Consider the following 13,990-nt stretch of genomic DNA (forward strand, 5'->3'; position numbering starts at 1 on the left):
GAGAATAACTTCACTGCAAATCGAATTTCCTAGGAAAATCATTGGGAACAGGCAAATTCGAATTTTATCTGAGCCGCTTATCTCTAATAAAAACCAATACAGAAGTAACCATCAGTTACTGTTCATAGTAAGGAATGACACTATTTAATTATGGATGGCCCTATAAATAATAAAGGAGGAACTGAATGTAATAAGGGAATGCGTGATATATGAGAGGACACAATATAACAATGGATGACACTATACATATTAAGGGAAGCAACTATATAATAAGAGAAGGCACTATACATATTAAGTTTGACACTAGTCACTACTCACGGACAAGCCATGAGGCTGGGTAGTCAAGAAAACCGAGGTCAAAAGCCAGGAGGGTACATCATAGAGAGAGGAGGTGAGACAAAGGTGTAGTCAGATAACAGTCGGAGGTCAGAATACCAAGAATCAGCGGATCAGCACAAAAGGACTAGGCAAGCAAATGGTCAAGGCAAATCCAAGGTGGAGCCACAAATATCAAAATAAAAGACTAGGAGCACAAAGCAAACACACACCTCTCCGGGGTTGGACGGGTTCCCTATGGAAATATACAAGAAATTTGGGGATATATTACTACCTCAATTGCTGTGCACCTTCCAGGAGGCAGCCAGGGAAGGCATTCTGCCCCTCTCAATGAGAGAAGCAGTTATCGTAGTGATACCCAAACCGGGTAACGATCCATTGCTTCCCGAATCCTATAGGCCTATATCCCTGCTACCTACGGACATTAAAATTATAGCAAAAGTTCTGGCCTCCAGGTTAAATAACATAATATCTAATGTTATACATAGTGATCAATCTGGCTTTATGCCAGCTAGGTCTACAGCCGCTAATATCCGTAGACTATTTCTTAATCTTCAGTTGCAAGTGGACAATGCAGGAGATAGGGTTATTTGCTCGCTAGACGCTGCTAAAGCATTTGACTCTGTTGAATGGGAATATCTATGGGTAGTTTTGGAGAAATTTGGTATGGGCGCTGGATTTATTTCATGGATCAAGCTACTATATGAGAGGCCATTGGCACGATTAAGGGTAAATGGGCATCTTACTTCAGCCTTTGAACTGGGGAGGGGCACCCGGCAGGGATGCCCGTTGTCCCCTTTACTGTTCGCACTGGCCATTGAACCACTAGCTGCGGCTATCAGGATGCACCCTGGCATAACGGGATTTCGCAGAGGGAATATAGTGGAGAAAATTGCGCTTTATGCTGACGATGCACTACTATTTTCAGCGGAAGCCTCCAAAACATTATCTGTAGCTATAGAGACAATCGAGAAGTTTGGGAAATTTTCGGGTTTGGTGATTAATTGGACTAAGTCGGTACTGCTTCCAATAGAAAATAGGAACATTAATGCACCTCACTATACTGACTCGGGCTTACAAGTGGTCAATGAATTTAAATATTTGGGTATTAATGTAACATCTAAAGTAACTGACTATGAGAAACTAAACCTCAACCCAATACTGGCCAGATTCAAATGTAAACTGGACACGTGGTCTAAATTGCCACTGTCAGTGGTGGGCCGCACTAACTTGGTCAAGATGATCTGGATGCCACAATAGCTATATGTATTGCATAATTCTCCAATATGGCTTCCCCAGAGTTATTTCCTTAAAGTAAACAGCATGTTCAGAGACTTAATCTGGGGAAAACAAGCTCCAAGAATTAAACTGGAAACTTTGCAAAGAGATAAAACAATGGGTGGCCTTGCTGTCCCAAATCCGTGGGTTTATTATATGGCAGCTCAGCTCCAGCACATTCATGGGTGGGACGACCCTGGAGGGGGGGGGGGGGGGGCTCAACGTCTTCTACTCCAATCACATTTTAAATCACTCAGACTCTTTGTGTTAGAACTCTCCTGTTGTTTTTTTTCTTGTTTGCTGGTCACATGACCTTTTTTGCCTATTTAATCCTGCTCCGCCCTTCTGGCCATGCTGGACTTCATTGTAATTTCTACTCTTAAGCTAGCCAGGTGCTTTGTAACCTTTCTCAGTCAGTTTAGCTAGGTATTTTGACCTTTATGTTCTATGTTGTGTGTTTGTCTTTTTTCTGCTACAATTTCTGCTTGGAGGTGTCCATCTTTCTCCCAGTCCCTAGTTCTTGTAGGGATCCCTCCCTCACATCTATAGGTCTTCATTCAGACTAGCTGAGGATTTAGCGGGTCTGATCGCAGGATCAGGTTCCCCGTTACATCGTAGGGATCTAGCTTAGTTCTATTGTAGGGACAGATCTCCTGTCTTTCCTTAGTGCTTGTAGCCTATCATAACAGTAAGTCCAGCCCAAAAATATCTCTAAGAAAAGACCTCCAGTTTCCATCATGGTGTCAGTTCAGGATTTGGCTCAACACCTGCAGGGACTCTCTCTGGAGGTGGCCGAGCTCCAACAACACGTGAGTAGCTGTTCTGGAGCGCATTTTGTGGAGCCAAAGGTACGATTGCCTGATTTATTTTTTGGTGAACAACAAGATTTTTTTTCCTTTAAAAATGCTTGTTTATTGTATTTTCGTTTGAGACCCAGATCCTCTGGTGATGAATCACAGCGCATAGGGTTCATAATGTCACTTTTGCGCAAGGAACCTCAGAGATGGACCTTTTCTCTCCAACCTAGTGATCCATGCTTTAGATCAGTGGATAGTTTTTTTTCTGCTTTGGGGTTGTTGTATGATGATCCTGATCGTGTCTCATCAGCTGAGACGGAATTGAGACTTTTGAGGCAGGGATCAGGTAATGTGGAAAATTATTGTACTCACTTCCGTCGGTGGTCTGCTCAGGTGGGGTGGAACGATTCAGCTCTGAAAAGTTTATTTCTTGCTGGGCTAGGTGAAAGGGTTAAGGATCTGCTTATTGCTTATCCTACACCTGGAAACTTGCAGGAGGCAATGCAATTAGCTATACGGGTGGACAGGAGACTGCGTGCAAGGGTTAATGAGAGTAAATCCTTTACCATGTCAGCTCCTAGTCTTGAGAGGGTCTGTACTGACATTGGAGAGCCAATGCAGATTGGGTCGATGTCACCCCGCTCTCAGGAAAAAGACCACAGGTTTTCTGAAGGTTTGTGCTTTTATTGCTGAAAATCTGACCATTTCATTAAGAACTGTGTGCTTCGTATGAACAAAGAAAAAAAAAAGGTCAGTTACGCCCGTATAGCCTGTTTAAATACTAAGGGGGTATTTCTTTCTGCTACTACTGCAGCTCGGGAGGAATTAATTGAATTTCGGGTATTTGTGGATTGTGGTTCTACTCTGATTGTGATTGATGGGGGATTCTTGGAAAAACTTAAATTAAAACCCAAACCTTTGTCATCCCCTATTGCCGTGGTTTCTGTCGATGGCTCTCCCTTGAAATGTCTTACTCACAAGGTTTATGAATTTCCCCTCACTATTAATGGTATTCACCAAGAAAATTTGGATTTGGTAGTATTAAATAATTTGCCTTCTCCAGTAATTTTGGGGTTACCCTGGTTAAAATTGCACAATCCTGTACTGGATTGGTCTACTAATGAAATTAAGTCCTGGAGCCCTAAGTGTTATGACAAGTGTTGTAACAGGCGCATTGCTGCTGTGGATAAAGGGGAATTACCTGTACCTATTCAGGATTTTTGGAAAGTTTTTTTCTGAGGAGGAGTCACAAATTTTGCCTCCCCATAGAGACTATGATTGTACCATTGAATTTGTCCCTGGAGCAACTCTTCCTAAAAGTCGTTTATTTAATCTTACTATTCCTGAGAGAAAGGCTTTGGAGGAATACATACAGACGAGCTTGGCCGCCGGTCATATCAGACCCTCTAAGTCACCTGTGGCTGTTGGATTTTTTTTGTTAAAAAAAAGGACGGCGGTTTACGTCCTTGTCTGGACTTTCACGAGATTAATAAAATTACTGTATGTAATCCCTACCCACTGCCATTGATTCCTGATTTGTTTAACCAGTTAGTGGGGGCCAAGTGGTTCTCTAAAATTGATCTCCGGGGGGCATACAATTTGTTGCGCATGAAGGAGGGTGATGAATGGAAGACTGCTTTTAACACTCCTGTGGGTCATTTTGAGAATCTGGTTCTGCCTTTTGGTCTTACCAATGCACCAGCATTTTTTCAGAATCTTATTAATGACATCCTTTGATCGGCAAAAATGTGGTGGTGTATTTGGATGACATTTTGATTTATTCGCCTGATCTGGAGTCTCATTGGCGGAGCGTACGTGAGGTATTACAGTTATTAATTGACAATTTGCTTTTTGCTAAGCTAGAGAAATGTGAGTTCGCTGTACAGAGAATTAGTTTTTTGGGCTACATTATCTCCAGCGAGGGCTTTGAGATGGACCTGGTGAAAGTTCAAGCTGTGCAGGAATGGCCTCGGCCTATTGGTTTGAAATCAATACAGAGGTTTTTGGGTTTCGCCAATTATTACAGAAAATTCATTAAAATTTTTTCTATTATTGTTAAACCACTGACCGATCTCACCAGGAAAGGTGCTAATACGTTTCAGTGGACTACTGAGGCCATTGAAGCGTTTGTGTTTCTAAAGGAGAGGTTCAGCTCTGCTCCCATCCTTATGCAGCCTGATGTGACTAAGCTGTTTTTAGTTGAGGTTGATGCTTCTTCTGTGGGGGTCGGTGCGGTGTTGTCTCAGGAAATCAAGGATGGAGTACATCCCTGTGCCTTTTTTTCAAAAAAAATTTTTGAGACTGAACTTAATTACGATATTGGTAATCGGGAATTGCTGGCTATTAAACTCGCATTTGAACACTGGCGTCATCTCTTGGAAGGTGCTGAATTTCCCATTCAGGTTTTCACTGATCATAAAAATCTGATCTATCTTGATGCTGCCAAGCGCTTGAATGCCCGTCAGGCTAGGTGGGCACTTTTTTTTTCGCGGTTTAATTTTTCCGTTACTTACATCCCGGGTACCAAGAATGTTAAAGCTGATGTGTTGTCTCGCAGCTTTTCTCCCATGGTCGGTGCTGAGGAGGAGGAGAGCATTTTACAAGAAGGTTTTGTGATTGCTGCATTGGACTCCGTTTTGGAAGATGAGATTCTTAAAGCACAGGAGAATGCCCAATCTAACACTCCCCATGGGAGGTTGTTTGTGCCTAGGACCTTTAGGAGAGATTTGTTTGTTGAGTGTCATGAGTCTCGGTTGGCAGGTCATCCAGGAATTTCTGAGACCAAGAGACTTGTGGGTCGCAGTTTTTGGTGGCCTGGATGGCAGAGGGAAGTCATTAAGTGGGTGCGTCAATGTACTGTGTGTGCTAGATCTAAGTCTTCTCATGCTCCTGCTGCGGGGTTGCTTTGCCCTCTGGAGGTTCCTAGTGCACCTTGGACACATCTGGCTATGGACTTTATTACTGACCTTCCCTCCTCTGAGGGTTTCACGGTCATCTGGGTGGTCGTGGACCGTTTTAGCAAGATGTGTCACTTGGTTCCCTTCATCAAACTGCCCTGCGCTAAGACACTCGCTAAGGCCTTTGTCAAGGAAATTTTCAGACTCCATGGTGTTCCTACTGACATTGTTTCTGATAGGGGACCTCAGTTCGTGGCTCGTTTTTGGCGTGCCTTTTGTGACAGGTTGGGAGTTCATTTGTCGTTTTCATCTGGATATCATCCTGAGTCTAATGGCCAGACAGAAAGGAAGAATCAAGATGTTGAGCAGTTCTTGCGTTGTTTTGTGGCAGACAATCAAGAGGGGTGGTCTGAGTTTCTGCCGCTTGCTGAATTTGCTCTTAACAACCATACATCCTCTTCTGCTGGGTGTTCTCCTTTTTTTTGTTGTTCTGGGAGACATCCGTCTTTTGGGTCATTCTCCAAATTGGTATTGGCTGTGCCTGAGGAGGAGAGTTTTTCCGGTGATTTGGAGAGAGTTTGGACGGATGTGCGTGGTAATCTTCAGGAGGCTAACAAAAAATCTAAGAGGTACTTTGACAAGAAACGTCAAGAGGTTTTGTTTACGGTTGGTGACATGGTTTGGTTGTCCTCTAAGAATCTGCGGTTGAGGATTCCTTCTAAAAAATTGGGTCCCAAGTTTGTAGGGCCCTTTAAGGTGCTTCAGGTAGTTAACCAATCAGCTGTTAGGTTGGAGGTTCCTACCTCCTGGAAGATTAATCCGGTGTTTCATGTTTCTCTATTGAAAAAAGCTGATGTATCAGATAGAGACGCCACTGCCACTGTTCCTCCGGTGGTGGAGGACGGGGAATATGAAATTTCCCGCATCCTTAATTCTAGACGGTATAGGGGGAGTTTGCAGTATCTCGTCACTTGGAAGGGTTTCGGTCCCGAGGATAACTCATGGGTGAGGGCGGATGATGTTTCTGCTTCCAGACTTGTCAGAGCATTTCACAAGAGGTTTCCTGATAAGCCTGGGCCTAGGGGATCCGGAGGATCCTCATAGAAGAGGGGGTACTGTTAGAACTCTCCTGTTAGGTTTTTTCTATTTTGCTGGTCACATGACCTTTTTTGCCTATTTAATCCTGCTCCGCCCTTCTGGCCATGCTGGACTTCATTGTAATTTCTACTCTTAAGCTAGCCAGGTGCTTTGTAACCTTTCTCAGTCAGTTTAGCTAGGTCTTTTGACCTTTATGTTCTATGTTGTGTGTTTGTCTTTTTTCTGCTACAATTTCTGCTAGGAGGTGTCCATCTTTCTCCCAGTCCCTAGTTCTTGTAGGGATCCCTCCCTCACATCTATAGGTCTTCGTTCAGACTAGCTGAGGACTTTAGCGGGTCTGATCGCAGGATCAGGTTCCCCGTTACATCGTAGGGATCTAGCTTAGTTCTATTGTAGGGACAGATCTCCTGTCTTTCCTTAGTGCTTGTAGCCTATCATAACACTATGAAGCATTGGAGGCTCACAAATTTAAGACACCCTCTAGTAGAACCCCAACTACGCTGTTAATACACAAACTTTGGTGGGCAGTGAGGAAATTACAGGGGATACAAGGGATCTCACAATTTACATCACTGTGGGAAACGCCATGGCTCCCTAACCTATATAAATTGGAAGGGTTTAAAAATTGGAGTCTAAAAGGACTAGAAAGATTCACTCAAGGAGTTTTCACACATACAAAATAAATATGGACTGCCCAACACCGAATTTTATAAGTACCTTCAGTTACGACATGCATATCAGGCAGAAAGTCTTGTCCTAAGTAACGGAGTTCCTCAAAATACTATAATACAGAGAATGGCTAGCTCACATAATTCTGGGGGGCTAATCTCATTGCTTTATAGGGGTCTGCTGGACCTAGTATTAGCAAAACACCCCATAAGATCAAAAGAAAAATGGGAGGGCATGATAGGCCCTATTGAAGAGGGGCTGTGGTCTGAAATACTAGAAAGAGTTCCCCAGTTATCTCTGAGGGAGTCCCATAGATTCTCCCACTTACAGGTGCTGCACCAGTCATATAGAACGCCCCAATTTCTCCACGATATAGGGCTTCGACCAGACTCCCTTTGTGCTAGATGTAAAACATCCCCGGCTAACATGCTTCATATGATGTGGACCTGCCCTGCTCTGGAAAACTTCTGGAGGGATGTAATAGCGATCATTGATAGAACATACTCAGTCGATTCAGATCCCTCACCATTAGTATGTATACTGGGATATATAGAAGATCTGAGCACTGACGAACATGGCAAAATAGCGGTGGCACGCATGTTATACATGGCCAGGAAACTAATAGCCCAACATTGGTTATAAGAGCAGGCGCCCACGGTGACAGAATTTATAAATAAGATTAATTGGTTATTAAATCTGGAAAAAAGTATATATTTGAAAAGGAAGGCCATCTCCAAATTTGAAAAAATATGGGCTCCATGGATTGACGGCTCCGGCCTAGCATCCAGAGAACAGCATAGATTTCGACTTGGTCTGCTATGATTGATATATAAATTACTTGACAGGTGAAAAATCCTACATTGGACTGCTTTAGGCACGTATACAACTGCTCCAAAGCAAGAGTTAGATACCCCTTAATACAATTGTGACTATTCATACTGTAAGATTGTTAATTTGCTGTGGACAGAACTGTGGAACATTTTACTCAAAATGTTTTGTTTGAAAGGGCAATTTGTTGTGGGGAGAGGGACAGAATAGGGACTGGGTCCCTTCTTTGGTTGGGTTGTTTTATTTGTTTCGCTGTTGTGTTACAAAAAAATTAACAATAAAAAAATATTTGATTTAAAAAACACACACCTCTTGAGCAAAGCAGTCTAAGGCAGAGAGCTGGCTAAATAGCTAGGTTACTCTGAACAGGAGACACATGAATGAAGCCCCGACACACCCTGGTCCTGATTGGATGGCTAAACTGTCACTCAAGACACTGACAGGTCAGCATACCCCTGTCCTAAATTGGATGGCAGAACTGTCATTCACTGCATTCAGACACACTGATAGGAAGAATCGTAACAATAAGTGAGGACACTATGTAATAATGGTCCTATACATTATAAAGGAGGACACTATGTAATAAGAGAAGACACTATACATAATAAGAAAGGACTCTGTCTTATCACAACTTCTGTGTTTTTTGTTTGTCCACCCAATTTTTGATGATTGATCACCATTTCACAATGGGAGTTACCTGGCCACTGACCCAAAGTTTCAATGTTTTGTTTATGGAGTCTTTTGCCTTGTGACATGGTGCTCAATCATGCTGGAAAAAACATTGTATGTCACCAAATTATTCCTTGACCATTGGGAGAAATTGCCCTTGGAGGATGTTTAGAGACCATTCTTTATTTATGACAGTGTTCTTAGGCAAAATTGTGAGTGAGCCCTCTCCCTTGACTGAAAAGCAACCCCACACAGGAATGGACTCAGGATCTCTTACAGTTGGCATGACACAGGACTCATGATAGCACTCATCTTTTTTTTCTCCCCGTACTTCCTACAAAGTTATTTTTTCCTATGAAGCCCCTTTTTTCCTCCTCTCCTTCCAAAAGCCATAAGTTTGTTATTTTTCCGTCTGCATAAACATAGGAGGGCTTGGTTTTGGCTGTATGAGTTATAGTTTTTAATAACATAATTAATTTTACCATATTATATAATAAAAAAAGGAATTAAAAATTCCAAGTGTGTTGAAAAAAATGCAATTGTTTTTGGGTTTCATTTTGATGACATTCATAATGTGGCAAAAATAACTTGGCAACATAATTGTCTAGGTCAGTACTATATTATATAAATACCAAAGTATATTATAGCAATACCAAAGTACCAGACTGGTATTGTTTTTAATTGTTATAGTGGCTTTAAAAAATTCTAAACTTTGTAAGGAAAAAAAAGGAAATAAAAGTAAAAATATTGCCTGTAAAAATCATGATCTCAAAAAATCTAAAAACAAATTGTAGCTATTTACTGATTGTAAATTGTCTCTTCAGAGAGGAAGAGGACTAGAACTCTAGTGCCACCTATTGAAAATAGCAATCCTAAAAGTCAATATTGACCCTGTAACAATGCTGAGAGGTATCATAGAATCATAGAATCATAGAATGGTAGAGTTGGAAGGGACCTCCTGGGTCATCTGGTCCAACCCCCTGCTCAAAGCAGGATTCACTAAATCATCTCAGACAGATGTCTGTCCAGCCTCTGTTTGAAGACGTCCATTGAAGGAGAACTCGCCACCTCTCGTGGCAGCCTGTTCCACTCATTAATCACCCTAACTGTCAAAAAGTTTTTTCTAATATCTAATCTGTGTCTCCTCCCATTTAGTTTCATCCCATTGCTTCTAGTCTTTCCTTGTGCAAATGAGAATAAAGATGATCCTTCTACAATGTGACAGCCCTTGACATATATTCATTATGTATATTCATTAGGTATTCATTAGGTATATTCATTATGTATATTCATTAGGTATATTCATTAGTATAGAGCAAATACGCTCTCATCATCTCCCGCCTCGACTACTGCAACCTCCTGCTTTGTGACATCCCCTCTAACACTCTCGCACCCCTCCAATCTATCCTAAACTCTGCTGCCCGACATCTGTGACCTAATCTCCCGGAACTTACCTGCACGTAACCTCCGGTCCTCACAAGATCTCCTTCTCTACTCCCCTCTTATCTCATCTTCCCACAATCGCACACAAGATTTCTCTCGTGCATCCCCCCTATTGTGGAACTCTCTACCCCAACGTATCAGACTCTCGCCTACCGTGAGAACCTTCAAAGGAACCTGAGGACCCACCACTTCCGACAAGCCTACAACCTGCAGTAACTCTCGCTCCATACCGCTGCACGACCAGCCCTACCCTCACCTACTGTATCCTCACCCATCCCTTGTAGATTGTGAGCCCTCGCGGGCAGGGTCTTCACTCCTCCTGGACCAGTCGATGACTCCTTTTTGTGCAAGATTATTGTACTTGTTGTTTGCTATATATACCCCTTTGTCACATGTAAAGCGCCATGGAATAAATGGCGCTCTAATATTAAATAATAATAATACTTTGGTGCCCAAATTCTGAAAGAGTATTTCAGAGATGAGCACTTGGTGACATAATTCCTTTTAATTTAACGTTGTTTGTGATGTTAGTTTTCTTACATTTAATTGGATTAATTCTTTTTATTAAGACATACTGATTTTATGGCATTTTAGCGTGTTGTCTTGATTTCTCACTTCCACAACATTGTATTTCAGGAGCTGTGAAGGCCGGAACATTCGTTACAGAACATGCAGCAATAGCGTAAGTCTGAATGCCATTATTAATTTCCTTTCTTTCATTGTCTCCAAGCTCAGAACTCTAAACTTGGTGCAAGTCCCTGTCTCTGTTTTCCTATACTTCTTCCTTTACTTAAATTAATCGACAACGCAGGGCTTTGTACTCACACTTCCCGATATGTCTCTCCTCGGCGGTGTTTTCCTGCCAAGCAGTGATTCACAATGTGTGTTTCAGGAGGAAGTTACACTTTAGAGAGGATTTAGGAAACAACATTTTTTTAACTGAAAGTAGCCAATATTTAGACATTTATTGCCTGCAAAGAAGACACTGGTTTATTAACGAGATAGGATTTCCACAAAGACTTTCTATGAAAGCTTATATTACTGTTTATTAAATGGTTTATTTTGACTGTATGAGAAGGATAGATGATAGATTTCAGTTCACTTCCTATAACGCAACACTGGCCTCCTGTGGTGGAAATCTGCATGAAATGCCATCTGTCTAGTAGAGAGCAGGTGCAAAAGAATGAAAATCTGTGTTTCCTAGCAAATATCTGGTTTTTGTAGGTGATTTGAATAAAAAGGAAATTTATTTAGATAAAAATTATAATTACAACATACGAATAAATATGAAACGGCTCGCTCACACGAGCGTATAACTTGTTTTATCAGACAGCACTCGGCCCAATGTTATACTATGGGGCAGTGCAGATCTGCACTTGTTTCTACAGACCGAGTCAGTCTATGGAAAAAAATCGCAGCATGCTAAGAGTGGCTCCTCAAATCGGATCTCGAGCACCCATTCAAGTCTATGGGTGCGTGTAAAACATCGGACTGTACTCGGATGATTTCCAAGTGCAGTCCGATTTACGTGGACTCACACAAAAGAGAAGATGGAGAAATCTTGTTCTCCATCTTCTCCTCACCTGTACTACGATTCTCTAGTCCGAGAGAATGGGATCACAATATGCGGACACTGGGATCAAACTCTGATCAAAGTTTGGGCCGAATGTCATGTACATAATCGATCCAATTCTCTTGCATGAGAGAATCTACACTCATGTGAGCGAGTCCTAACAATAATAACTGGAGAGGGTAAATACAGCATTCAGAAACAAACAATACATTACCCTTAAATGCTTAATCACATTAGCTTATGGAAAATATATACACCATCATAAATAAATTGTTATAAACTAACTTTATGATGAAGAAATGGTTTCTAGAGGATCTTTTTATTATTGAGATTTTTTTTTTTTCTAATATTTATTTTCTGATATTATTTAAAGGGAACCTGTCATTGATTCATGCGGTCCAACCACGGGCAGCATCAATCAGAGCCTGGCTGCACGATTACAGCTTGGTCGATTTTTCTCTCAAACGTTCTGACACTTCATAAAAAATTTACTTTGAAGATCCTTTTCCGTGATTGACAGATCTGTCACTGAAATCAATTACTTTAGCCCTCACCAGACAGAGAAATGCTACGTGCAGAGGTCATTGTTACAGTTATGTATATTAGCAAATAAGAGGACGCAACATCTTTCTCAAAATATTACATCCCTACTTGGACGTACTTTATCAATGACAGCTTCTGTCAACAGGCGCCGCCATATTCGCTCTGCAGGTGATCTTGTAGATGGCGGAGATATCTTGCCCAATATCACGGCACAGTAATTTCCAGCCAGGAATAATAGTGCTACCCAGCCAACCAGAGTGTGTGTGTGTTGTCCAATAGCTCAACAGGTATAATCAGCTCCCTGCTGTGGCCAATGGGGCAGTACCACACCCTACTTAAAATGAAACAAACTTTGCAAAAATCAATAGTACAGTTGTATAAAAGAATCTTTGTAATATATCTTAGAAGAGCTCTCTGCTTCCTTCCCCACTTATCAGACACTTCTTCGTCTCCCCCTGCCTACTGAACTTCCACTCAAAAGATCAACTCAAATCTATCTTGCTCAAAGGAAACCATTATAGCCCATTATACTTTATGGAGAGGGAGGAGAAGTAAGGAGCAGGGTGAGGAAATAGGCTGAGGTAGATAGAGCTATTTTGCAGAGCTGTCTAACAAGACAGCTCAGCAATGGTGTAAATTTTCCTCCATGCTGCTGCAGTTTTTCTGTGTGCTAAAAAATGAATGAAGAGCAGTAATCCCTCTTTATGTGCTGTACTGTGTATGTAACAGATCACAGCAACTAGTCTTCTCACCCCAGTTCCCAGAGGACTGCAGAGACAAAGACTGCAGAAGGGAAAACTTTTGAAAATGCCGAATAAAAGTCATATCATGGCCATAAATAATGTTATTTCTCATGTACACGCACAGGACTACTTATTCTGAAAAATTACTTGAAAGTATGATTACTCTTTAAACTTTCAGCATACTGCTGAGAGTTGCCAGTTATCATGCCTGGTTTATTCCCTGTTGTACTCATCCTTTTCTTGACTCTGACTGTCTCTGTGATTCCCCCTGACCTGACCTTAGCATGTCTAACTTTGCTTTTGACTGATATTCTCATATCTGGCCCCTGCAATGCCTCTAACAACAGTATTCCCTTCTGATTTTGTCCCTGGGTCTGTCCACTCTGTTACTGACCCGGCTTGTTTGCCTATCCTTGCCTCCCTCCTGCATCCTGCAGATACTCCACGGATACAATCCAGAGGGCCCCCTGTAAGTCCAGATCCCTAAATAGGGGTTAAAGGGTAAAGGTCTTAGAGCCTCTAAGATCTGCTGAATGGATTGGTGTTTGGTGCTATGCCACAAGAGTGGGTCAATTTTGATTTTTGCTCTACATTCTTCATCTACTTTAGTGGTTATATAAAAATATTATGGCACAATGATTACACTACAAAAAACAAATGGCATTAACGTCTCTTAAAGATGCCATCTTCATCTGTCTGCAGTACCTAAGGGGCGCTAGAGGTCCCTTTCTTACATAAAAGGACAGCCATGGCATGTTGGGTGGGAGGGCAGTGGTAAGGATTAAGGCTTACGACGCCGCACCACCAGCCCTAAGCATATGTGGTGTAAACTTGTCTGGTCTTACCCAGCTGACCTGGCAATCCTGTTTAGTCATGAAGTCTATGACAACATATTTGTTGTATAATAAACCCCAGTTTCCTTTACATGTGCGGCCTGTGCCTTTATTCTTTGTTATGTCCTGTCTGCTGAAAGTATACTTAAAGCAACCCCCCATTCACAAATGGAAACAAGATTTCACCAGGCATGCTTCTGCATACAGCTTTAAGACGCTGGAGCGACGGAGCATGGCCCCACATAAAATATGTGTCTTTCTAATCAGAAAACAAGAATTATTT

The 13,990-nt window shown here is 41.8% G+C and overlaps 1 protein-coding gene across 1 annotated transcript in view; it reads left to right on the top strand.

Moving 5' to 3' along the window:
* ADAMTSL3 (ADAMTS like 3) overlaps window positions 1-13,990 on the top strand; it is a 676,817-nt gene that overhangs the window by 380,658 nt on the left and 282,169 nt on the right. Inside the window, exon 5 of the mRNA XM_073653131.1 lies at window positions 10,652-10,697. Within this exon, the coding sequence (XP_073509232.1) occupies window positions 10,652-10,697 (46 nt within the window). The remainder of the gene's footprint in view (window positions 1-10,651; window positions 10,698-13,990) is intronic.

The sequence above is a fragment of the Phyllobates terribilis genome, unplaced genomic scaffold (genome assembly GCF_046119375.1).
Source record: "Phyllobates terribilis strain yellow unplaced genomic scaffold, ASM4611937v1 Scaffold_11__3_contigs__length_659146591, whole genome shotgun sequence".
Taxonomy (NCBI): Eukaryota; Metazoa; Chordata; class Amphibia; order Anura; family Dendrobatidae; genus Phyllobates; species Phyllobates terribilis.